Source organism: Oncorhynchus keta, chromosome 15, assembly GCF_023373465.1.
Source record: "Oncorhynchus keta strain PuntledgeMale-10-30-2019 chromosome 15, Oket_V2, whole genome shotgun sequence".
Classification (NCBI taxonomy): Eukaryota; Metazoa; Chordata; class Actinopteri; order Salmoniformes; family Salmonidae; genus Oncorhynchus; species Oncorhynchus keta.
In genome coordinates, this window is record NC_068435.1 from 42,959,261 (window position 1) to 42,985,738 (window position 26,478).

At 45.3% G+C, this 26,478-nt stretch overlaps 2 protein-coding genes and 1 pseudogene across 2 annotated transcripts; 2 read left to right on the plus strand and 1 right to left on the minus strand.

Moving 5' to 3' along the window:
* Nucleotides 1-1,648: 1,648 nt before the first annotated feature.
* Nucleotides 1,649-3,328, minus strand: LOC118395151 (C-X-C chemokine receptor type 4-like). Its single transcript, XM_035788921.2, has 2 exons — nucleotides 3,249-3,328; nucleotides 1,649-3,065 (listed from the first exon to the last, which is right to left on the minus strand). The coding sequence occupies exons 1-2, from the start codon at nucleotides 3,261-3,263 to the stop codon at nucleotides 1,959-1,961; spliced, it is 1,122 nt and encodes a 373-aa protein (XP_035644814.1). The 5' UTR covers nucleotides 3,264-3,328; the 3' UTR covers nucleotides 1,649-1,958.
* A 5,713-nt stretch (nucleotides 3,329-9,041) lies between these two features.
* On the plus strand, nucleotides 9,042-17,805 carry LOC118395253 (DNA replication licensing factor MCM6-like; annotated as a pseudogene).
* A 565-nt stretch (nucleotides 17,806-18,370) lies between these two features.
* On the plus strand, nucleotides 18,371-23,679 carry si:ch73-71c20.5 (DUF4748 domain-containing protein). Its single transcript, XM_035788759.2, has 3 exons — nucleotides 18,371-18,527; nucleotides 22,281-22,575; nucleotides 22,718-23,679. The coding sequence occupies exons 1-3, from the start codon at nucleotides 18,431-18,433 to the stop codon at nucleotides 22,872-22,874; spliced, it is 549 nt and encodes a 182-aa protein (XP_035644652.1). The 5' UTR covers nucleotides 18,371-18,430; the 3' UTR covers nucleotides 22,875-23,679.
* The last annotated feature ends 2,799 nt before the right edge of the window (nucleotides 23,680-26,478 follow it).

Genomic DNA, 26,478 nt, shown 5'->3' on the forward strand with positions numbered 1-26,478 from the left:
TGCTTCACAGTAGGTATGGTGTTCTTTGGATGCAACTCAGCATTCTTTGTCCTCCAAACACGACGAGTTGAGTTTTGGTTTCATCTGACCATATGACATTCTCCCAATCTTCTTCGGGATCATCCAAATGCTCTCTAGCAAACTTCAGACAGGCCTGGGCATGTACTGGCTTAAGCAGGGGGACACGTCTGGCACTGCATGATTTGAGTCCCTGGCGGCGTAGTGTGTTACTGGTGGTAGGCTTAGTTACTTTGGTCCCAGCTCTCTGCAGGTCATTCACTAGGTCCCCCCGTGTGGTTCTGGGATTTTTGCTCACTGTTCTTGTGATCATTTTGACCCCACGGGGTGAGATCTTGCTTTGAGCCCCAGATCGAGGGATAATATCAGTGGTCTTGTATGTCTTCCATTTCATAATAATTGCTCCCACAGTTGATTTCTTCAAACCAAGCTGCTTACCTATTGCAGATTCAGTCTTCCCAGCCTGGTGCAGGTCTACAGTTTTGTTTCTGGTGTCCTTTGACAGCTCTTTGGTCTTGGCCATAGTGGAGTTTAGAGTGTGACTGTTTGAGGTTGTGGACAGGTGTCTTTCATACTGATAACAAGTTCAAACAGGTGCCATTAATACAGGTAACGAATGGAGGACAGAGGAGCCTCTGAAAGAAGAAGTTACAGGTCTGTGAGAGCCAGAAATCGTGCTTGTTTGTATGTGACCAAATACTTATTTTCCACCATAATTTGCAAATAAATTCATTAAAAATCCTACAATGTGATTTTTTGGATTTTTTTCCCTCATTTTGTCTGTTATAGTTGAAGTCTACCTATGATGAAAATTACAGGCCTCTCATCTTTTTAAGTGGGAGAACTTGCACAATTGGTGGCTGACTAAATACCTTTTTGCCCCACTATATATATATAATTATTATTATTATTTTTTACTAGGATTTTTTACTAGGATTTTGGAAATTCTCCGGCAACCACATTTTCATATCAGGGACCCCTCGTTTGAAAACAGCTGCCCTATACACACGCACAGGAATATTTTTCTGTTGTTAAGATGCAAAAAAATCATCTGCTGTTATGAATCACTCACACCTGGCCCAGTGTCACACGTCTGAACATGGCCACCAGAGATGTTTTGGGCTGACGAAGTAATAAAGGCCTAGTGCATACATTTTTGTGAGAAATACTTTTTTTCCTACATTTCTTTTGTCTATATTATTTTTTGGGGTGATTTATCAGGGGGTGCTGTAGCCCCATCAGCACCCCTACTTCCCGTGGCTATGGTCTGAAACATCAGCCAATTTCATTTTCAATGTGAATGTATGTGTGTGGGTAGGGGGGCAGCAATGCCATGATGATAATAACAGGATGTGACACACACAAATAGCCCCATACCTGTGTGGGTGGGGGGGTATACAGTTCCCATAACAACATCTGGAGAAACAATAAATGTCCACCCCCTCCCCTGCCCAGACACACAGCAGGATGTTTTAAGTGCGCTTGACTGGCCAACCACACCACAGGGATTTATCTGTTTCACTTTCAAGAGCGTAAAGATACACCTCATCTCTCTTTCTCTTTCTCTCTGACACACACACACGCACCGTAACACCACTCAATGAGAGAACCAAGTAAAGATTAATCATGGTTTTGTTTTACATTTTATTACAAACATGTTTGAAGTTTTTTTTAAAGCATACATACATACATACATACTTACATACCATAACAAAAGTGAATGCTGGCAAAGCAAAAAATATTTACAAAAGAAATCTCAAGACATTAGAAAGAACTGACCAGCAGTCTTACTCTCCTTACTCTCACACACACACACACACACACACACACACACACACACACACACACACACACACACACACACACACACACACACACACACACACACACACACACACACACACACACACACACAATTAGGCTATAGACTAATATCTTTCTTAGCTGGAGTGCAGACTAGATGACTCTGACTCTGTCGTTGTGGACGTTGTGGCGCCTGTTCGTCTACGCGGGAGAATCTTCAGGCTGGACATGCGTGTAAGTGTAAGGGCGCGGCGAGCAGAACTCTTGAAACCCACTCCCAGGAAGGCGTAGAGCAGCGGATTCAAGCAGCAATGGGCGTACGCCATTGGCTCAGACACCGCTAACCACAACCCCAGGCCTGACTCCAACGTACAGCCCCGCGGGATCAGCTCCAAGCGGAGGAGAGCATCCACTGTGATGCCAATGCAGTACGGCAGCCAGCAGAGGAAGAAACAGAGAACCAAAGCCACAGTGGTCCGCACCGCCCTCCTCTTCTGCCTCTGGCCTCCCAGAGGGCCACGGGTCAGCCTGGACACGATCACACAGTAACACACCAGTAGAACCAGGCCCGGCACCACCAGCCCCACCAGCACCGTCTGAAGGTGAAACAGGGACACCCACAGTGGGGCGTTCTCTGGCGGATAGAGCCTTGCACACACCATCTCCCCTTCCCCTGCCTCCTGGGTCCGAGCGAACACCATGTCTGGGAAAGCGAGGAGACCAGCCGGCAGCCAGGCACCAGCGTACACATACCTGTGAGCTAGCCGCTGCCGGATGTGTGTGGTGCTGGTGTCCGTGGCTTTGACCACGGCCAGGTAGCGGTCCAGACTGATGAAGGCCAGGATCAGCACGCTGCCATACAGGTTCACCGTGTAGATGACGTGCACGCCGACACATGTGACTGCTCCAAAGCGCCAGTCCCCTAGTGCTGCGTCCACAGCCCAGAAGGGCAGCGCCAGCACGAAGAGCAGGTCGGCGGCGCAGAGGTGCAGCCGGTAGCGGTCCGTTAGGCTGAGGCGGGCCTTCCGCTGGCAGCCCAGTACAAACACCACCAGGCCATTCCCGGTGATCCCCAGGGTGAAGATGAAACCGTACACCACCGGGATGAAGACACGCTGCACGCTGGGGCTCAGCAGTTCACGGTCACATGGCTCCTCAAATCCAGCGCCGAAATCGCCCAAGCCAGAACCAAAACCGGAAATCGTGTCATTGTAGTCATAATCCGATTCTGGTATCACAAAATGCTACAGAGAGAGGGAGAGAGAAGGATAATTGAGTACACTTAAAAAATACGATGTGCACAATTTTAAGAACCAATTCTACAATCTGGTTAGTGATTATCATGATAACCAAGACAAATGCAGACAGCCATGCAAAGTCCCAGAAAGGTTTTGTTTACAAGGCCTAAATGCTGAAACAAGCCATACCTCGTAGTAGGACATGATGGAGACAGCTATATTTTTGTCTCTCCCTCTGTTCTCTCCTGCCACGTTTGTCTTTCTCTTCTCCAAATGGAGTAAAGTTCTGTACCCGGTGAGGTTAAATAGCTGAGCCTACCCTTCTTCCACCCTTGCTCCGCCCCCAACACACACACACACACACACACACACACACACATCTGTGTCCCACTGAAATGCTTTTCCTGTTTTCGAGGTGTCAGGTGCTGAAAGTGTCTCTATCGCAGGATATTTGAGTGTGTGCGTGTATGTGTGTATGTGTGTGTGTGTGTGTGCACGTGTGTGTGTGTGCGCGCCTTTGTTTACAGTTTAGGCCCCTAACGTCAAATCTGTGAGAATAATATTGTTGACAATGGCATGATGATATAATGCTGTTGCTGTCTATTGACAGTCAAACCATAAAGGAGAGGGGAAACGCTATAAACACATTCTCACCGCCCAGCTGTAGCGCGTCTGTATGGACGAGGGTACAGCTGCTGTGTGTGAGATCAATTGAGACTGAGGGAGAACGAGTTTGTGTTTGCACCACTTTGTCCCTTTGACACAGAGCTGAATCAGAACAGTCCTGCATGAGTGGCACCATGAAGAAGTGCACAGGTGTGTGAGAGAATTCTCTGACTTGTGTCATCTGATATGATGATTATTGTGTGTGTGTGTGTGTGTGTGTGTGTGTGTGTGTGTGTGTGTGTGTGTGTGTGTGTGTGTGTGTGTGTGTGTGTGTGTGTGTGTGTGTGTGTGTGTGTGTGTGTGTGTGTGTGTGTGTGTTATTATTCTCAGATCAGATAGTGTCTCCTCCCGTTCTCCGTTCTGTTAAATACCATGTTCTCCCACAGGTTCTTTGACAATAAATGAACCGTGTGTGTGTGTGTTATAACCATGTCCATTCATACTCCAGGCGCACGGTGCCATTGCGCATTTTGGACGCTCAGTCTACCTTCACAGCCTGTGAAGGGTTCAGGTAGATGTGTGTTTAGGGTTGTGGTATAGACAATGGGTGTGATGTTCGTTATAGGTGAGGCATATCCTGTGCAGACATAGACTCAGACCCAGACAACACTGACGAAGGTGTCACCCCGCCCTTACCACTCTCACACCCTTATACAGTAGGATCTTAATTTGAGCCAGTTTGCTACAGCAGGAAAATACTCCTGCAGCAACTGGAAATGTGAATTGTTATGTGGATGATCATTTAGGTTTTGTATGGGTTGATACATTTTGCATCAGGGCAAATAGTCTGACATTTCAAAGTGGAAATTACAAACTTCAGAAGCATTTTTAAACCTTGAATAGACGACACGTTTGAATTTCCCCCTTTGCAAGAAAATTGCCATCGACACAGTGGTCGAATTAAGATGCTAAATCTGTACCCTCCCTCCCTCCCTCCCTCCCTCCCTCCCTCCCTCCCATCACCAACACTGTATCCCCCTCTCCTCATAGGCCTAATTAAAGACCTCCTGTAGTTAGAACTCCACTTTACTTAGAACTCCCACTCTCATGTAGACTCCAAAAGACTGAAGTGAAAATACCTTTTTTGGGGATTGTTATCAGGCCTTAACACACAAATATGAACACTACCGCAGCAGAGACTCTTGTAGGCCTACAACGCTTACAGTATATTTTACACCTGCGTTGTTTGCTGTTTGGGGTTTTAGGCTGGGTTTCTGTACAGCACTTTGAGATATCAGCTGATGTACGAAGGGCTATATAAATACATTTGATTTGATTTGATTTGGTATATGGGCATGGACTGAATCAGAACACACACACAGGCGAGCAGGTGTTTCTGGTCTAACAGGGTTGCCATGGAGCCTGTTCTAACGACAGCGCTGGTGACCAGCTGGTTTAGCTCCATACCTTCAGCTGTTTAAAAGACCACTCGTGGGACACACACACATGCACGCATGCACACACACACCAGAACAGTGGAGCAAGAAAATGGGATTTCTGCACATACAGTAACTCGGAATGTTGGTGTAAAATAAAAGATAGTAGAAAGAAACAGTAGGGAACAATAGGTTGGGAACTCACAGTATTGCTGCAGCTGCTGGCCAGCTGAGCCGTTTCAACTGAGAGCCAAGTAGGTTACATGGGAGGGTGGCTCGGTGAGTGACGAGCAGAGTCAGTTTTCCCAGGGCCTCTCAAGCACTTCCCACACACACATGGAAGCAGTAGAAACAGAAGCTGGAAGTTGACTGCCTCTCCCAGCATTAGAACAGAGCTTCCTGGAGGAGAGAGGGAGGAAGAGGAGGAGGAAGAGCGAAGAAAACAGAAAGAAGAGAGGAGAAGACAAGTCAACACTCCCTAACATGTAACCATTCCCGAATCAGTCACCCCTGAGCCACATACACGGATGCACGCACGGTCACACACACACACGGATGCACAAGGCATACCCCACATCCAAAACGTACCACTTCCCAAACCCCATGCAGCTGCTAATGTGTCAGGGGTTTGGTCACACACACACACACACACACACACACACACACACACACTATTCTCCTCTAGTCATGGAGTATTCATAACAGGAAGGACTTCCTCCCTCTCTATTTGGGAAAAGCAAACAGCTGGAAAGATCTCTCACACGGGCACTCCTGTACACATGCAGACACGTACACGCATAAACACCTGTAAAGATATGTATATCCAGCTTTGAAACAGACACAAATGCCCTCAATTTTAATCGCTCATTCTTCTCATCACTCATCTCCTCTATTTTCCTCTCTCCTTCTAACCCCCAGCACCACTCTAGTGATGGTCTAAACGCTTGGGGGGGGGGGGGGGGGGGTGTAATAGTCTACTGCCTATAGAATGTTAACTCCTCCGTCAATGCAAGACAGACTTTCCTGTTGGTGAGACTCTGAACAATCCTGGGAAATTCAGACGGAGATGGGCTACATCTTAAAGGGGATAGTACACCATTTTGGCAATGAAGCCCATATTGAACGCAGAGACATACAAAATAGTATCCACACGTTCATCTGACTCTGGGGAAGTACACTGAATTAAAAAAATGTAAAAATGCAACATGCAACTAAGTTGCATTTCATGTAAGGTAATTAGTCAACTGAAATGAATGCATTATTAGGCCCTAATCTAGGGATTTCACATGACTGAGATTACAGGTATGCGTCTGTAGGTCACAGATCACTTTAAGATCAAGGTAGGGGTATAGATCAGAAAAGCAGTCAGCATCTGGGTGTGACCGTTTGCTTCATGCAGCTTCACACATCTTCGCATACAGTTGATCAGCCTGTTGATTGTGCCCTGTGGAATGTTGTCCCACTCCTCTTCAATGTCTGTGAGAAGTTGCTGGTTATTGGCGGGAACTGGAACACACCGTTGTACATGTTTATCCAGAGCATCCCAAACATGCTCAATGGATGACATGTCTGGTGAGTACTCAGGCCATGGAGAAACTGGGACATTTTCAGATTCCAGGAATTGTGTCCAGATCCTTGCGACATGGGGCTGTGCATTATCATGCTGAAACATGGAGGTGATGGCGGCGGATGAATGGCACGACAATGGGCCTCAGGATCTTGTCACGGTATCTCTGTGCATTCAAATAGATCAAATCGATTAAATGCAATTGTGTTCGTTGTCCGTAGCTTATGCCTGTCCATACCATAACTCCACCACCACCATGGGGCACTCTGTTCGCAACATTGACATCAGGAAACCGCTTGCCCAAATGAAGCCATCCATGCTGTCTGCCATCTGCCCGGTACAGTTGAAACCGGGATTCATCCGTGAAGACCACACTTCTCCACTGTGCCAGTGGACATTGAAGGTGAGAATTTGCCCACTGAAGTCAGTTACGACGCCGAACTGCAGTCAGGTCAAGACCCTGGTGAGAATGACAAGCACACAGATGAGCTTCCATGAGATGGTTTCTGGCAGTTTGTGCAGAATTTTTGTTGGTTGTGCAAACCCACCTTTTCATCAGCTGCTTGGCTCGCTGGTCTCAGACGATCACGCAGAAGAAGAAGCCGACTGTGGAGGTCCTGGGCTGGAATGGTTACACGTGGTCTGCGGTTGTGAGGCCGGTTGGACGTACTGCCAAATTCTCTAAAACGACGTTGGAGGCAGCTTATGGTAGACAAAATTAACATTTCATTCTCTGTCAAAGTCTCTGATGGACATTCCTGCAGTCAGCATGCAAATTGCAAATTGCACACTCTTTCAAAACTTGAGAGATTGTGTTGTGTGACAAAACTGCACAGTTTAGTGGCCTTTTATTGTCCCCAGCACAAGGTGCAGCTGTGTAATAATCATGCTGTTTAATCAGCTTCTTGATATGTCATCCATGTCAGCTGGATATATTGCCTTATCAAAGGAGGAAGGCTCACTAAGAGGGATGTAGACAACCCCAAATTTGAGAGAAATAAGCTTTTTGTGAGTATGGGAAATTTCTGGGATCTTTCAATTCAGCTCATAAAACACTTTACATGGGGCTTCTTAACAGCTTCTACACCCAAACCATAAGACTAATGAACAGCTAATCAAATGGCTACCTGGACTATTTGCGCTGCTGCTACTCTCAGTTTATTATTTATGCATAGTCACTTTACCTACATGTACATATTTCTGTGCCCCACACATTGATTCTGTACTTAATTTTTAAATTTGTATTTTTTTTACTTCAGTTTATTTTAGTAAATACTTTAACACTTATTTTTCTTAAAAGTGCATTGTTGGTAAGTTACCATTTCACTGTACGTTCTACACCTGTTGTAGTCGACGCATGTGACAAATAACATTTTTATTTCATTTGATATATTTTTGTTCTGTATAGATTAAGGGCCTCATTGCCAAAATCCCATACCATCTCTTTAGCGGTATAAACGGGCTTCTTCTTCTTTATCTGCTCTGGTGTGAAAACACTGGCCATGTGAATACAGATATAAAGGACATCACGCTGCTTGCTCAGCAAGTACTACTGCTCATGTTTCTTGGCCCAAGAAAGTCTCTTCTTATTATTGGTGTCCTTTAGTAGTGGTTTCTTTGCAGCAATTCAAACATAAAGGCCTGATTCAAGCAGTCTCCTCTGAACAGTTGATGTTGAGATATGTCTTTTACTTGAACTCTGTGAAACATTTATTTGGCCTGCAGGTAATTGCTGATTTCTGAAGCTGGTAACTCTAATGAATTTATCCTCTGCAGCAGAGGTAAATCTGGGTCTTTCTGTGGCGGTCCTCATGAGAGCCAGTTTCATCATAGCGCTTGATGGTTTTTGCGACTGCACTTGAAGAAACTTTCAAAGTTCTTGAAATGTTCTGTATTGACTGACCTTCATGTCTTAAAATATTGATGTACTGGATTTGGTCTTTTACCAAGTAGGGCTATCTGTATACCACCCCTACCTTGTCACAATACAACTGATTGTCTCAATCGCATTAAGGAAAGAAATTCCACAAATGTACTTTTAACAAGGCACACCTGTTAATTGAAAAGCATTCCAGGTGACTACCTCGTGAGCAAATGCCAAGTGTGCAAAGCTGTCATCAAGGCAAAAGGGGTGGCTACTTTGAATGAATCTCAAATATAAATATTTTGATTTGTTTAACACTTTTTTTGGTTACTACTTGATTCCATATTTGTTATTTCATAGTTTTGATGTCTTCACTATTATTATAGAATGCAGAAAATAGTCTAAATAAACAAAAACACCAAAAGTGTGTGTGTGTGTGTGTGTGTGTGTGTGTGTGTGTGTGTGTGTGTGTGTGTGTGTGTGTGTGTGTGTGTGTGTGTGTGTTTTAAGTAACTTAGTCTGGCTTTAAACTTATTCTTAAAAGTTGTAGCAGTAAAAAGTACATGGATTCAATTTCGAAATTCACACCATCATTAAGTTAGCCAATAACACAACAGTAGTAGGCCTGATCACCGACAACGACGAGACAGCCTATAGGGAGGAGGTCAGAGACCTGGCCATGTGGTGCCAGGACAACAACCTCTCCCTCAACGTGATCAAGACAAAGGTGATGATTGTGGACTACAGGAAAAGGATGACCAAACACGCCTCCATTCTCATCGAAGGGGCTGTAGTGGAGCAGGTTGAGAGCTTCAAGTTCCTTGGTGTCCACATCACCAGCAAACTAACATGGTCCAAGCACACCAAAACAGTCCTGAAGAGGGCATGACATAGCCTATTCCCCCTCAGGAGACTGAAAAGATTTGGCATGGGTCCCCAGATCCTTAAAAGGTTCTACAGCTGCACCATCGAGAGCATCCTGACGGATTGCATCACTGCCTGACTCCAGCCACCCTAGTCATAGACTGTTCTCTCTGCTACCGCACGGCAAGCTGTACCAGAGCGCCAAGTCTAGGTCCAAGAGGCTTCTTAACAGCTTCTACCCCCAAGCCATAAGACTCCTGAACATCTAATCAAATGGCTACCCAGACTATTTGCATTGCCCCCCTCTTTTACGCTGCTGCTAGTCTCTGTTTATTATCTATGCATAGTCACTTTAATAACTCAACCTACATATTACCTCAATTACCTCGACTAACTGGTACCCCCGCACATTGACTCTGTACCAGTGCTCCCTGTATATAACCTCGCTATTGTTTATTTACTGCTGCTCTTTAATTATTTGTTACTTTTTTTCTTATTTTTAATGACATTTTGTGTTCATTTTTTCTTAACTGCATTGTTGGTTAAGGGCTTGTAAGTAAGCATTTCACTGTAACCTGTTGTATTTGGCGCGTGTGACAAATACAATTTGATTTGAATTGGGTAGTGCATCGTCAGTTCCTCTTGTCATGTTAGTCATTTTATACCTAAGACAGCTATTTATAACTTGTCAGAAATGCCCAAATGAACTAGCCCATGTCAGTTAAAGTTTTTTCATTTAGGTTTTTAGTCCATAGATATTGTAATTTATTTTGTCACTCATATCACATTAGACATGGCAAAATGTATAGAATTGCAAGATTAGCTTTAAAACGGCAAAATTCTCTCCACCAACAAGAGGGGTGTGAACAGCTTGTGCCATGAACAGTGCTTATTCCCATAGAAATAGATGTGCGGCTTGGGTGGGAGAAATAGATGTGGGACTTGGGTGGGGCGCACGGGATGTTCCCCAGTGCTGGAAGTGCCCCCCCCTCGCATCTTAAAACGTTTTTGGAACTGTTAAAACCTAGCAAGCTAGCTAGCTAACAAGCACGTTGAAGTTGGTTAAGATGTGCACAGTCGGTATAGCCTCATACAGTTCTCTGCTGCCAATGACTGGAGTGAACTACAAAAATCTATGAAACTGGAAACACTTATCTCCCTCACTAGCTTTAAGCACCAGCTGTCAGAGCAGCTCATAGATTACTGCACCTGTACATAGCCTATCTATAATTTAGCCCAAACAACTACCTCTTCCCCTACTGTATTTATTTAATTAGCTCCTTTGCACCCCATTATTTCTACTTTGCACATTCTTCCATTGCAAATCTACCATTCCAGTGTTTTACTTGCTATATTGTATTTAGTTTGCCACCATGGCCTTTTTTTGCCTTTACCTCCCTTATCTCACCTCATTTGCTCACATTGTATATAGACTTATTTTTCTACTGTATTATTGATTGTATGTTTGTTTTACTCCATGTGTAACTCTGTGTTGTTGTATGTGTCTAACTGCTTTGCTTTATCTTGGCCAGGTCGCAATTGTAAATGAGAACTTGTTCTCAACTTGCCTTCCTGGTTAAATAAAGGTGAAATGTAAAAAAATACGAGTCCTCTAATAGCTTTATACATCAGGTATACATGAAAATGGCATGCATACGAGTAATACAACTGTGTGTGTGTGTGTGTGTGTGTGTGTGTGTGTGTGTGTGTGTGTGTGTGTGTGTGTGTGTGGGTGGGTGTGGGTGGGTATCAGACGGTGATGTGAAGTATGTCCGTGATGCTGAGGAGATGATCAGGCCTGAGAGAAACACTCTGTTGGTCTCCTTCACTGATCTGGAAGAATTTAACCAGGAACTGGCGACCACCATCCAGGAGGAGTTCTACAGGTAGTTACAGATCTAGGACCAGAAGAAGAGGAGAGACACTATTTAAAATTAAAATGTAAAAATTGGCATTCATTACAAATCCATTTAAAAACGGTGTGACATTTATGTCACAGGCCTTCATAAGACCTTCCCCAAACTCTGAAGCCCAGTTCAGATGCAACAGCCGAGAGGAGGCGAGACTGTTTTATGCCGTTTTAGAACAAAGTTTGCTTGATCTGAACGGTCTAGTTTTAGAATGTTTCGTGTCCGCTGCGGAAGTTTCCGGTGTTCAACATGTCCAATCTCATCTCGAGACTTGCGACGAGATGGATCCATTTAGCCAATTGAAAATGTACAGTGCGCTGACGTTCTGTTTTTAGCCGAGCAGCTGGCTATATTATCTGACGAGTCACAAAGTAGGCCCTGTTTCTGGTGCCTGCATTGAATCATACTTGTTTGCTACAACACCTTGCTACAGCAAGTGCCAATTCAGTTTCAAATTTGTATCGCGTCATTGTAAAGAAACACCGTCAACGGTCCCAACCACCCGTCTGTTTTTCTTCATCTTAATGCCCCCTCTCCAGTCAGCTGTTCTACAACACACAATTCTAAAACTGGCTCGTTTTATCTCGTCTCGCCTTTCCTTTTGTCGGCTGTTGTGTATCGGAATCGGGCTGAAAACAGAGCACTTAGAACAGCCACGACAACGTTGAGTGTTATTGATGATCCAGACGTGTCCAGCTAACAACAAACTCTCATTTTGTTTCTCCTTCTACCGCTCCTTCTCTCCAGAGTATATCCCTTCCTCTGTCGTGCGGTGAGGAGCTTTGCCAGGGATCACGGGAATGTCCCTGTCAATAAGGAGTTCTATTTGGCCGTCCAGGACCTGCCCACCAGACACAAGTAAGACGCATACCCGACAGAAGTACCAAGTCACACAAAGATGTTTTGCGTGTGATCTAACAGTCCTTTTTTTTTTTTTTTTTTTTTTTTTTGCGTGATAGGATCCGTGAGCTGTCCTCCTTGCGTATTGGTTCTCTCGTGCGCATCAGTGCCCAGGTGGTGAGGACACACCCTGTACACCCAGTACTGGTGAGTTGCGCAGACCGTATATCCTAGTATACCCTAGAGCTAGGGAGTAGTGAGGATAGTTAATGACGGCCACGGTGCAGATATCGTTCCTGAACAAATCTTTAGCTGTGTGACATCTGTGTCTGATCCTCTCCGTTCGGTCTCCTTCAGGTGAGCGGGACGTTCCTGTGTCTGGACTGCCAGGGGGTGTGTCCGGACGTGCCCCAGCAGTTCAAGTACGCCCCGCCCACCGTCTGCAGGAACCCTGTCTGCAGCAACCGTGCTCGCTTCCACCTCGACACACACCGCTCCAAGTTCATTGACTTCCAGAAGGTAGATTGTGTTTGTTGTCTGTGCTGAGGCTTGAGTGTGTGTGTGTCTGACACTTCTGTGTGTCTTAACCTCTGTGTGTCGGTGCGTATCCAGGAGACCCAGGCAGAGCTGCCCAGAGGGTCCATCCCCCGCTCCCTAGAGGTGATTCTGAGAGCTGAGGCCGTAGAGACGGCCCAGGCCGGAGACCGCTGTGACATCACTGGCTCTCTCATAGTGGTGCCCGACATCTCCCAGCTCAGCAGCGCAGGTATGTACACACACACAATAGACAGACACAATCACACCGGCATGACACGCACACGGTTCACGCTGACATGACCCATTTTCCCCATCTCTCTCTAGGTGTGCGAGCAGAGACCAGTTCCCGTGTAGGAGGGAGACAGGGTTATAAGAACGAGGGCCTTCGTGTTCTGAAAGCCCTGGGAGTCAGAGAGCTGTCCTACAGACTGGCCTTCCTCGCCTGCCATGTGGCTCCTACCAACCCCAGGGTACGACACCCTCACTCAAACCTTCGAGACACACACACACCTACACTACCTCAGGCTACAAACTAGTGGACATATCACGCATGCATGTACGACATTTGTTTGAAGGGAGTTGTAATCGTGCTTCTACACCTGCATTTACATTTACATTTAAGTGTCCAGTGCGACTTACATGCTGTGTGTGTTTGTGTGTGCACTTTGAGTGTGTGTGCTATATAAATACATTTGTGTGTGTGTGTGTGTGTGTGTGTGTGTGTGTGTGTGTGTGTAGTTCGGAGGGAAGGAGCTGCGTGATGAGGATCAGACAGCAGAGAGCATCAAGAGCCAGATGTCAGTTCAGGAGTGGGAGAAGGTGTTTGAGATGAGCCAAGACAAGAACCTCTACCACAACCTCGGCACCAGCCTCTTCCCCACCATACACGGTCAGCACTACACTCTTACCGCAAACAGCCTTTGCATGGGGTATTTCCTAGCCACCGTGCTTCTACACCTGCATTTACATTTACATTTAAGTCATTTAGCAGACGCTCTTATCCAGAGCGACTTACATGCTTGCTGTTTGGGGTTTGAGGCTGGGTTTCTGTACAGCACTTTGAGATATCAGCTGATGTAAGAAGGGCTATATAAATACATTTGATATTCTGTGTGTGTGTGTGTGTGTGTGTGTAATAAATGTGTGTGTGTGTGTGTGTGTGTGTGTGTGTATAGGTAATGACGAGGTGAAGCGTGGCATCCTGCTGATGTTTGGGGTGTTCCCAAAACCACCATGGAGGGAACATCTCTGAGGAGATGTAAACGTCTGCATCGTAGGTGACCCCTCGACCGCCAAGAGCCAGTTCCTCAAGTAAGACCCCTACACACTATACACTCCTATGTCAAAAATCCCTCCACCCTATAGCTCACACAACCACATACTTGCACACTTACACCCCTATTAATTTACACAATGCATGTCTAACCCTCACACAAAACCACCTCCACATCTCCCTATACCCACCAGTGGTGATTTTGGCATGTAGATCTCAAAACAAAGCCACTGCACAACACAACACTAAACAATACCTTAATTGCACTATAACGGCGACAAGCGGTGCCCACAAATGTGTTGGGGCCTACAGTCTGTCCCAACAGCAGAGCTTTCTTTTCAGCACAGACCTTGTCTGGCAGGGCAACGGTTCATTCAGCCTCGTTTACTGCCTCTTAAAACAACATGGCTGACTATGTCCCTGGCCAATGACATCGTTCATGCAGCCTCGTTTACTGCCTTTTAAAACAACATGGCTGACTATGTCCCTGGCCAATGACATCGTTCATGCAGCCTCGTTTACTGCCTCTTAAAACAACATGGCTGACTATGTCCCTGGCCAATGACATCGTTCATGCAGCAGCATGGAAGACATTTTAAGACACACCTTTGTTGTGCGCTGCGGCGGTCCTTCGTTGGCAAATGTTGTCATCAAAAAGATGTACAATTCCCGAGTTGTTGGATGGCTGTTCAAAACGTATTTTCCCAGTCTTGACTTCCCAGTCGCAATGCTGGCGGTTAGCCACTGTCACCGATTCCTTCCAAACCACTCATTGTTGAATTTGCAATTTCCAACTTGTTGTGTAATGTTTATGTCCTAATGTTTATGTCCAACGGCCGATGAGCACCAATGCGTGTTATATTTTCTCTTCATATGACGAGGATTAAAAAGGACTTGCCAGTAGACTTGATTTACGATGATGACTGCCACGATCAGTCCAATTAAAACTACTGTACATTCATGTATTTATATATCGTTTGATTTATTTTTTTTATAATAATAATAATTATTATTATTATTTTTTTTGCTAAAAATGTGGGTCCCAAAACCCGGTGGGGCTCTGCGCCACCTGCCCTGAATGGCGGGTCGCCACTGAGACCCGCTGTCCCCCCTCTCTCAAGAGAGAGAGACACACACAAATGTTCTCTATGTGAAGAATGGTGTGTGTATAATTACTAATGGAAATGTGTGTGTGTAGGTGACAGACTATGCCATAGCCAGGCGTATCGTGGATCTGCACTCTCGCATTGAGAACTCAGTAGACAGACTCTACTCTCTGGATGAGATCAGAAGATACCTGCTCTTCGCCCGACAGTTCAAACCCAAGGTAAGTGCTGTGTGTGTGTGTTAAGGATTTTCACACTGAGTATATTTACATGCGCTCTAATAATTAGATATTAAGCTGATTTATGGCATTAGTCATGTAAACACCTTACTCTGATTATCATATGATCCATTTTGCATCATCATCATCATCATCATGATGTGGCCGGTGACCGGTTATAATTGAAGTAGGCATACAGCGATTTAAAAACACCACGATTTTTAATCAATCTTTCGAAATGTTAGGACATGTAAACACCTTAATAGGAGATCCAGCGGTGTGTTGGACCTGCGGTGTGCTGGCGTGTGCTGGCGTGTGCTGGCGTGTGCTATCGTGTGCTATCGTGTGCTGGCGTGTGCTATCGTGTGCTATCGTGTGCTATCGTGTGCTGGCGTGTGCTATCGTGTGCTATCGTGTGCTGGCGTGTGCTATCGTGTGCTGGCGTGTGCTGGCGTGTGCTATCGTGTGCTATCGTGTGCTAGCGTGTGCTGGCGTGTGCTGGCGTGTGCTATCGTGTGCTGGCCTGTGCTATCGTGTGCTGGCGTGTGCTATCGTGTGCTGGCGTGTGCTGGCGTGTGCTATCGTGTGCTGGCCTGTGCTATCGTGTGCTGGCCTGTGCTATCGTGTGCTGGCGTGTGCTGGCGTGTGCTGGCGTGTGCTATCGTGTGCTAGGGTGTGCTAGCGTGTGCTGGTGTGTGCTAGAGTGTGCTGGCCCGAGCTTCTCATTCGTGCCAGTGAAGTGAGTTCGCAAAATGTAGCCTGGTTTCAGATCCGTCCATGTAACTGTTTTAATTGAAGTATTATATTAATCGGAGTATTCACAATAAATCGTACTATTGAATGCATGTAAACATATCCCATGTCTGTGTTTCCGTGTTTCTGTGCTGTGATAGGGCTTCTGCCCAATTCCAATGGAGTAGGACTGATGCGGCTGAATTTGTGTCGGTGCATGGATCTCTGGTGAGTCCGAGGAGTTCATCGTGGAGCAGTACAAACGGCTGCGTCAGCGCGACGGCTCTGGGGGCGTGGCCAAGTCGGCCTGGCGAATCACGGTGCGGCAGCTGGAGAGCATGATCCGCCTCTCTGAGGGCATGGCCCGCATGCACTGCTGCGACGAGGTTAGAGGTCACACAACCTATACCCAACGTACCAAGAACTTAGGCGCACAACGCTCTCAAAACCTGCGTTTCTGTTGTTTGGTCCTGAAGGATTGATCAAGTTTGCTCTGTCGGTTTGTCATAGATTGCGTGCTAATAAAGTGTGTAGGGGGTTCTGTGTGTGTTATTTGTTGTTCCCGGCAGGTCCAGCCTAAGCACGTGAAGGAGGCATTCCGCCTGCTGAATAAGTCCATCATCAGAGTGGAGACGCCTGACGTCAATCTAGAACAGGACCAGGAGATGGGAGGAAGAGGAGGGAGAGAACGGTACACAAACACTCGCACAACCACTAGTACTACTGCCGCTTTACTCCAGATATTTACATGTACTGAAACGTCTCCGTCTCTCTGCAGGTCGTGACGTTCCCAACGGAGTGAACGGCGTAAACGGCCTGGTTAACGAGCACGCTGATAGAATGAACGGCCACTCCGACGGAACTAACCGCGGCACCAACGGAGTCGACGGACACACCCGACGTTGTGAGCGGCCACTCTGACCCCAAGCCGCCGCTGCGTCTGACCTTCCCAGAGTACCGCCGCATCTCCAGCCTGCTGGTGCTGCATCTCCGCAGGGCCGAGGAGGGTAAAGGCACCCGAAACGCACACATTCTACATGTGGACCGTGTGTTACGCAGTGGTTAACTGTTTGCCTGTGTGCGCAGCCGAGGAGGAAGAGGAGTTGAAGAAGACTGCCGTAATCAACTGGTATCTGAAGGAGATGGAGTCAGAGATTGACTCAGAGGAGGAACTGATCCACAAGAAGAGCCTGATAGAGAAAGTCCTGCACAGACTAGTGCACCACGTGAGAACACACGAACACACCCATTGCAGCGTTGAGTCGGAGTAATAACACCTTTACAAACCTTAATGTCCAACAGACATCTTTACTATTACTGTTTTTCTTCTCTCCTCTCCATCTCTAGGATCATATCCTGATAGAGCTATCTCGGGGAGGGCTGAAAGGGTCAGAGGCGGAGGCACAGGAAAGGTTCTGGTCGTCAACCCCAACTACACTCTGGAGGACTAGACTCATCCCCTCCAACTCCCTCCCTAGCACTTTCCCCCTCCTTCTCAATCGCCTCTTTCTAGAACTTTTACGTTTGACTCGGTGAAGTAGTTTTTTGTTGAATGTTGGTCAGCGTAATTACATGCTCAACATTTGTCATGTTTTAAGCCTTTTATTTGTATTGTTGTAGCCAGGGGAATAATGTAAATGTGTTGCTCTGATTTCTCCAGAGCGTTTACTGGCGTATGGCTGTTTGTGGGTCTCCTCAGTTAACATGATGTTAATCCTGACTAGCATGGTTTTACCTCCCATGTTAAATGTATGTGTAAAAGAATACAAATTAAAGTCTACCCTTTTCATGCATATGTTTTGTATAAAACGAAACACAAAATGAAATAACTGTTGTAAGCATGTGGAAATATGCTTCCCAAAAAAACTAAGAAGAATAATCAAATGTTTGATGTTGTTTATGGCCTCCTTGTCGCCAGTGATGTTTCGGGGAACACTAACGCAATATACTTCAAAATGACTAAAACCAAAACTAAACTGTAGAAATTATAATGGGCCTACATTCATGCAGTTTCTTGACTGTCCAGCTCACTAATAATCACCGAAATGAAAGCAAGACAGTTGGGGAGAATTGAAAAATCCTAAAAGCATGAATAGAGGACTCTTTAGCAAAGTTTTACAGCGAGGAAATATGACCCATTTTCAGTATGGCCCTCTGGAGCTCTTTGAAGACAGAATGCAGCCCCAAGTTCCAAATGAATTTGACACCCCTACAGTAAACATTTGGCAAATGTTATTAACCTGGGTGGAGTGGGATCACATTTATACCTTGTTGGAGTTGATATGATTGTAATGAATGAGTGTAGCCAAATATAATGATTTAACGCATCTTCTGATAAATATACAAATCCAAATGACACTGGCTGGCATATCTATCGGTGAATCGTCCGCTAGGTGGAAGCAGAGTGCCGTAGAACGCATGAATGAGGCTTTGCGCATGCCCAAGCCGACTCCACTTTTACATAACAAGATGGCGGCGCCCTGTAGGAAGCTTGCGAGGTCGGTGATGTTTAAAGGTATGTTTACTCTGAACAGCTTAAAACCACCTTTATTTCGACATAACTCATAAACAGAGGGAGTCAGCAGTTTTTAGGGGCTAAGCTGTTCATCTCATTGTCTGGTGGTTTGAAAACAACACCACGAAGCTATGAACGATTTGAGAGACAAGGAAAGAAGGGCCTTCTACGCCGTCAAAAAGGAACATTAAATTCGACATCCCAATTAGGATGTGGCAAATCAGTTATAGAACCGATTACTTGAGGGGATATATACCGATTGCCCTCCACCTGAGGTCTGGGCATAGAGAGCCTATACAATTACTAGAGGAGATATCATAAACCTTAACATTTCCGTAATGGGGCGAAAATGGTAGCTATCTTGGTCAGGGAGAAAATCAAAACCAGTCTTAAATATTGTTATATAATTATAAATACAGTTTACATGTTCTATACCAATTGTCTGTATAGCTTTTAAAATGCTGTATATGTGAACAGACCATAAATGTATTGGTTCGTGATTTTCTTGGAAAGTTGCGAGTGCTATTATATGATACAATATCAGTACATGGTGCATGTACAACTTGTCTAAATCCTATCATCAACTGAGTTCAGCCAGTGGATTGACTGCATTGTTTGAATGGAATGTTGGCATATTGGCAGTTAATTAGAAAAATATATATAATGGAATCATTCCTCAAACTCTCTGGCAAGCTAGTTAATACACATACAGTGAAGATAATATCTTATCACAGCACTGACAAATCATGGTTGATCAACATGGCTGACCTTTTGACCATCATAAGAAGGTTCATGTCCTTTCTAGCATTCAAATTCCTAATTATATGGGTCTGGGGTCCTCTCACCAACCAATAATTCACAAAATGGGACAAACACCAAATGGAGACTCTGCATGCTGAATTCTGCAAAAACATCCTCTGTGTGCAATGTAAAACACCAAATAATGCACACGTAGCAGAATTAGAACAATACCCGCTAATGATCAAAATCCAGAAAAGAGTTGTTAAAATCTACAACCACCTAAAAGGAAGTGATTCCCAAACCTTCCATAACAAAGCCATCGCATATAGAGAGATTAACCTAAATAAGAGTCCCCTCAGCAAGCTGGTCCTGGGGCTCTGTTCACAAACACAAGCAGACCCTACAGAGCCCCAGGACAGCAACACCATTAGACCCAACCAAATCATGAGAAAACAAAAAGATAATTACTTGACACATTGGAAAGAGCTAACTAAAAAAACAAAGCCAACTGGAATGCTATTTGGCCATAAACAGAGAGTACACAGTGGCAGAATACCTGACCACTGTGACTGACCCAAAATGAAGAAAGACTTTGACCATGTACGGACTCAGTGAGCTTAGCTTTGCTATTGAGAGTTCACCGTAGGCAGACCGAGAGAGAAGACAGGCAGTGCCCACTGCCCACAAAATTTGGTGGAAACTGAGCTGTACTTCCTAACCTCCTGCCAAATGTATGACCATATTAGAGATGCAAATTTCCCTCACATTACACAGACCCACAAAGAATCGACAGTTACTAACCTTGATTTCGACTTCAATTCCGACTCAGCTGTTCCCTTGTTCATTCCATTGTTTCATGGGCTACCAATACATACACATACACATATTTACCAGATGCTATTGCGGGTGTAGCGAAATGCTTGTGTTCCTAGCTCCAACGGTGCAGTAGTATGTATGTTGAACTCAGTGGTTTCTCCGTGCAGTGGCACAATTGGACGAAGGCGGCCTCGGGCAAGTCCAAGGGGGGATGGGTGTGCCTCTTCATAAACAACAACTTGTGCGCTGTTTCCATTGTGAAAGAAATGACGAGCCTTCGCTCACCTGATATAGTATACCGCATGGTAAGCAGCAGGCTTTTATCTGCCAAGAGAGTTCTCATCTGTAATTATCACGGCTGTCTACATCCCTCCGCAAGCCAACACCACTTTTGGCACTTAACGAACTGCGCCACGAGGGGCGCTAAAAACTCTAGAACACTTTTATTCTACCCACAGAAATGCATACAAGGTCCTCCCTTCGGCAAATTTGATCACGACTCTATTATCCTGCTTTTATTTATTTATTTGAACCCAATTCTTCTCCCCAGTTTCGTGATATCCAATTGCGATCTTGTCTCATTGCTGCAACTCTCCAACGGGCTCGGGAGAGCCGAAGGTCGAGTCATGCGTCCTCCGATACATGACCTGCCAAAAGCACGCTTCTTTAACACCCGGGTTCACCCGATAGCATTGAGGAGTTTACCACATCAGTCACAGGCTACATCAATAAGTGCATAGATGACGTCATCCCCACAGTGACTATACGAACGTATCCAAACCAAAAACCATGGATTACAGGCAATATCCCCCCTTGGCTAAAGGCTAGAGCTACCGCTTACAAGGAGCAGGACACGGACGCATACAAGAAAGCCCGTTACGACCTCTGACGAGACATCAAACATGCAAAAGGACAATATAGGAGGAAGTTGGAATCCTATTACACCGGCTCCGACACTCGTCGTATGTGGCAGGGCTTGCAGACGACAACGGATTACAAATGGAAACCTAACCATCAGATTCCCAGTGATGCAGAACTCCCAAATGAGCTAAATACTTGTTATGCTCGCTTAGAGGAATACAACACTGAGTCTTGTGTGAAAGCCCCTGTTGTTCCAGATGACTGCGTGATCTCGCTCTTAGTGACTGATGTGAGTAAAACTATTTAACAGTTTAACACTCGCAAGGCTGCCGGACCTGACGAAATACCAGGGCGCGTTCTCAAAGCAAGTGCAGACCAGCTGGCAAGTGTCTTCACTGACATTTTCAATCTCTCCTTGTTCCAGTCTGTAATCCCATAAGGTTTCAAGCTGACCACCATTGTCCCTGTTCCCAAGAACTCCAAGGTTAACCTGCCTAAATGACTATCGCCCTGTAGCACTGTAATTAATTAACAATTGCACTTCACACTGCCCTCTCCCACCTGGGTAAGCAAGGGGCTGAAAAGATTTGCCACGGGCCCTCGAATCCTGAAAAGGTCCTACAGCTGCACCATTGAGAGCATCTTGGCTGGCTCCATCACCTCTTAGTATGGCAAATGCACCGCAAATTGCTACAGAACGTAGTGTGGACAGCCCTGTACATCACTGGGTCGAGCTCCCTGCCATGCAGGACCACTATATCAGGAGGTGTCAGAGGAAGGCCCGAAGAATTGCCAACGACTCCGGCCACCCTAAACATAGACTGTTCACTCTGTCACCTTTCGTTATAGAAGCATCGTCTCTCGAACCAACAGGTTCCGAGACGGCTCGGGGGAAAAAGCTATAAGACTGCTAAAAATTAATGAATGCTAAGTAGATAATTATTGGTTACCCAAGACTATCTTGCACTGACTCTATGCACGCTCACAAGATTGTCAGTGAGCTCCAAAACTATTGGGACAGTGACAAATGTTGTTTTGTCTCTGTTTCAGCACTTTGAATAGTCATTGCGTGCTATGAATATGGGACCAAATACTAAACTTTTTACTACTTTAATACACATAAATTAATTTGTCCCAATACTTTTGGTCCCCTAAATGGGGGGGCTGGCTATGTACAAAAAGTGCTATAATTTCTAAACGGTTCACCCAATACGGATGAAAAGACATCGTCTCATTTAAATAAATAAAAGTGTCATCTCTTAACCCGCAGATCCTGAGGCAGCTGACTCCGAAGGCTATAATTATTTGTCCTGACCAATACTCTCACTGTTTTAGGTTTGTGTCAGATTCCAGGCCGGTCATTATGGACACAGAGGTGCCCGGTCAAGTTACAGGCTCTGAGGTGCATTCCTCCCCGGTGTCTCACCCGACTCTACCAGCCACTGACCGCCACCAGGTCGACACTGATCAGCACCAAAACAGAACAGCCGAGAAGCACCGATCAGCAGAAAACGACTGACACGCAGAAAGAGCAAAAGAAAGAGACTGAGGAGGAAGAGGAGGAGCAGGGACCAGAGTACATCCCCACGAGAAAGGCCAAGAACCCCATGATAAACATCGGATATGCCTGGTGAGAGACCCTCTGTTCTCTAACGTGGTTTATCATCAGATTTCTGTTGTAGAGAAACAGCTGACAATGTAATATTGTATTCAGGTGAATAACCCCCTTGGTAAGTTCCCATTCTCTCCCCCTCTCTTTCCCCTCTCTATAGGATGGTCGGTCTCCCTGCAGGAATAATAGGGTTCGTCCTGACCAAGAGAGAGGTGGATAAGAACCGCCTGAAGCAGCTGAGGATTCGCCAGCGGATGAACCGGTCCAATGAGGGAGAATACGAGGGCAGTCGCTACCGCAACCACAGACTGGACTGATCCCAACTACATTAAGAAGATGTGTGTGTGCTTGAGTGAATGTGTGTGTGTGTGTGTGTGTTCACTGCCTCTTCTGCCGTTGGACTGACGAAGCCTTAAAAAGAGACTGATGTATACGGATTGGAAACAGTTGTTGAGAGACACCCGTACTACTTTGCTCGGTGTTCGCACCTACAGGAATGTATAAGAATCGACTGTGAACAAGTCCTTGATGATCACACAGACTGTCTGCGTGGATCAGTATAGGATCCAGAGTTCTTCCTATGTCATGACGTTTGTCGGGAGAACCGCTGGCCATGTCACTCTGCTACGTTCAACGGGCCTTTTCTTTCCAGATTTGTCAAAACATGCATCAGTAAGTACACCCTGCAAACTGTGTTCCCATGTGATTTCTCTCAACGGTCAATCGTTTAACATCAATAGTCTAAAACGTCCATTCTTCTCATGTGGTAGAATAGAAGCTTGTCTATTAATGCTTTGAGGTGTGAATTTGGGCCTTTTTCTCAGTGTTCTGCTATGTCATCGAATGTTCTGTTCTGAGGGTTCTAAACACATTTGAGCCTAGAACTGTATGTTCAAGCCAGTACCTGACAATTAGGCTAAACATTTCATAATGCAATAATAGGTACGATTGCCATTAGATAGGGAGCGATTGCCATTAGATTTGAGGAGTAACAGAGGGGTATAAGAGCCTTCATGGTCCACACTCCAGTCGGTGCCGGTAATGCACCTTAAAGTTGGTTGCCAGCCACCATGTGAAATCCACAGAAGAAGAAGTAAAAATAAAAACCTGTCTCTACTTTGACGTTTCCTCTTCATCCGTGTCTCAGAGCATGATTGATATCAGGGGTGTATAGACCCTTTCCCCAGTACAAGACACAGATGTGCGTGACTCTTGGCAGCGGTAAGAAAGCAGTTGCCATTTCAACATAGCCTAGATTTACGCTATTACTTCTAAACAAAATAACTTTTTGGGGTTCTCATACGCTTACAATAATGTTTTGATTCTTGCTTTGAACAATCCATGAGATTCTATTTGGTTGTGATCTTTGCCAATTCACTTTTGAATGCAGCAGTTGTTAGCTAGGATGCTAAAGCTCATTGATATAGGCTGTAGCAAAAGCTAGCCAAAGAGCCATTTTACTGGTGGAAGTGTTTAAGTATAGTGCAGTTGATTTGCGATGATGACATAAACATCATATTAAGCAGGACATTTTATATGAGCCTTAAAATCCCATTGTAATCCAAAAGTAGTTTGAAATGTACTCATAAGCAAAATGTAAAATAGAGAATTTTTATTTTTTACACTGCAGGGTTGCCCCTAGCAGACACCCTTTTTTTTCCGGAAAGTACCTCACTATTCCCAGCTCACAGGAATGTCTGGGCTGCATTCCAAACACTTAACAGACACATCATAAAGCCCTCAAATGAAGTGGACACTTCTGATGACGTGTCGGACACGTTTACACTTGCAGGGCGAGGGAGGAAAGAATTCATTTTAAATGGACTGCCCTTTCCCGGAAATTCGTCACTCGTTCGTCCCACTGCGATTGTGTTTTCGGCCACCGGTAACTTGTGGTTGAGAATGGGGGCATGCTTGGCCCTCCTTTTCCTGTGGTCATTATATTCACAATAGAGGGCACTTTATTTTGGGGTCATGGGTCACATGTATATAGGTAACCAGGAAGGGTTCGCACAGGTGAGAGGTTCTTACCATATCACAGATACAGCTTATTGTATGCTTCTCTCTGTACCTTTTGAAGAGGAATATGTGTTTAGGAGCTATTTCTATTGTATATGTGCAGTATATGGGAACTTTACCGTTTGGAAAGCTGATTCTTGACTGACGCGTTACGGACGGCTTTCTCTTGTGACAGTGACTTTTGAATGGGAATCGCCATCACAATGGCAGTAATATATCAATAACGACAGTAAAACTCCTATTATAAACGGGGTGGTTCGAGCCCTGAATGCTGATTGGCTGACAGCTGTGGTATGAGACTGTATACCACGGGTATGACGACATGTATTTTTACTGCTCTAATTACGTTGGTAACCAGTTTATTATAGCAATAAGGCACCTCGGGGGTTTGTGTTATATGGCCAATATACCATGGCTAAGAGCTGTGTCCAGGCACTCCGCGTTGTGTCATGCTTAAGAACAGCCCTTAGCTGTGGTATATTGTCCATATACCCCCCCGCTTCGTGCCTTATTGCTTAAATATATCCCACTGGCAACACAACATCAATACAAACAACAATGTATCAGAAATACCATCAGTACAAACCTCAATATATCAGACATATATTATACATATTGTATATGTTATAGGAAGAAACACATGCTGATACAGTTTAAGTGGTTCTGTTTGTACTACATCTACCTGTGTTTTATCCTCAGTACAATAGTAACGGTAATAGAATAAAAACATGACTCGGCATCAGTGGAGGCTGGTGAGGGGAGGACGGCCCATAATAATGGCTGGAATAGAGTCATTGGAATGATATCAAACACGTGGTGTCTAAAGTGCAAGCTCACATATGTGAAGGAGAGCACAATGACTGTGATGATGCCTGCCACCATGACAACGACCCCCAGTACACAAAATAGGCTTGTGCACGAGGTGAGGTCCACACACATACGCACACACCACAAGAGGTTGGTGGCACCTTAATTGGGGGAGAATGGACTAATGGTAATGACTGCACCGGAATTGGTGGAATAGTATCAAATGCATGGTTTCTAGGTGTTTGATGACATTCCATTTGCGCCGTCCCGGCCGTCCTCTTACCTTGGTCTGGAAGTAGAATACTGTGGTGACGATGACCGCGATGCCCAGAGCCAGAAGCACTGCTTTAGTATCATAGAAACTACACACAGAGCAGAGACGCACACACGGCGACAGACAGACATGACTACCACACTGTGTGTGTCTGTCTCACCTGGATATGGTCCCTGTCATGTACAGTAGGACATGGCCAGTGTCTGTGCAACAGAAAACACATCAATATAAACCACAGCAGGCCAGCACAAACCACCAAAGTCCATCATCGACCAGTAAATACCATTGTAGACTATAGACTAGCCTGGACCAGTACAGAATAGTGCTAGTTACTTACAAAGGTGGGCAGCTGGAGGACTTTCCGTGGGAATTTCCTCCTAAAGACAGGCGAGTGGCTACGTTAAGGACAGCACTTTAAAACAATAAAACTCTATTGTCAACTATATTGTGAACTATTATTAATTTTATGGTCAACTTTATTGTCATCTTCTAGAGGTGATGTTCTTTAAGAAAGGGACTCACCTGGGTCCTTTACGGCAGACCGGCAGAATGTGAGTGACGATATACACAGTGCTACAAAGGCATAGGTCAACACAGCTGTCAATCAAACAGCACAGCCAAGACATAGGCCAGCACAGCTGTCAATCCAACAACACTGTAAAAACATAGGTCAGTACAAAGGGATAGTACTTACAATGACAACCAGTAGACGGCTGGGTTTCTGATCACAAACCGCTTTACAGAGTCACTGCAGAGAAGAGTAACTCAGTTCAACACACGTGTGCAGTAACACAAAACCACTAATACACAGACATACCACA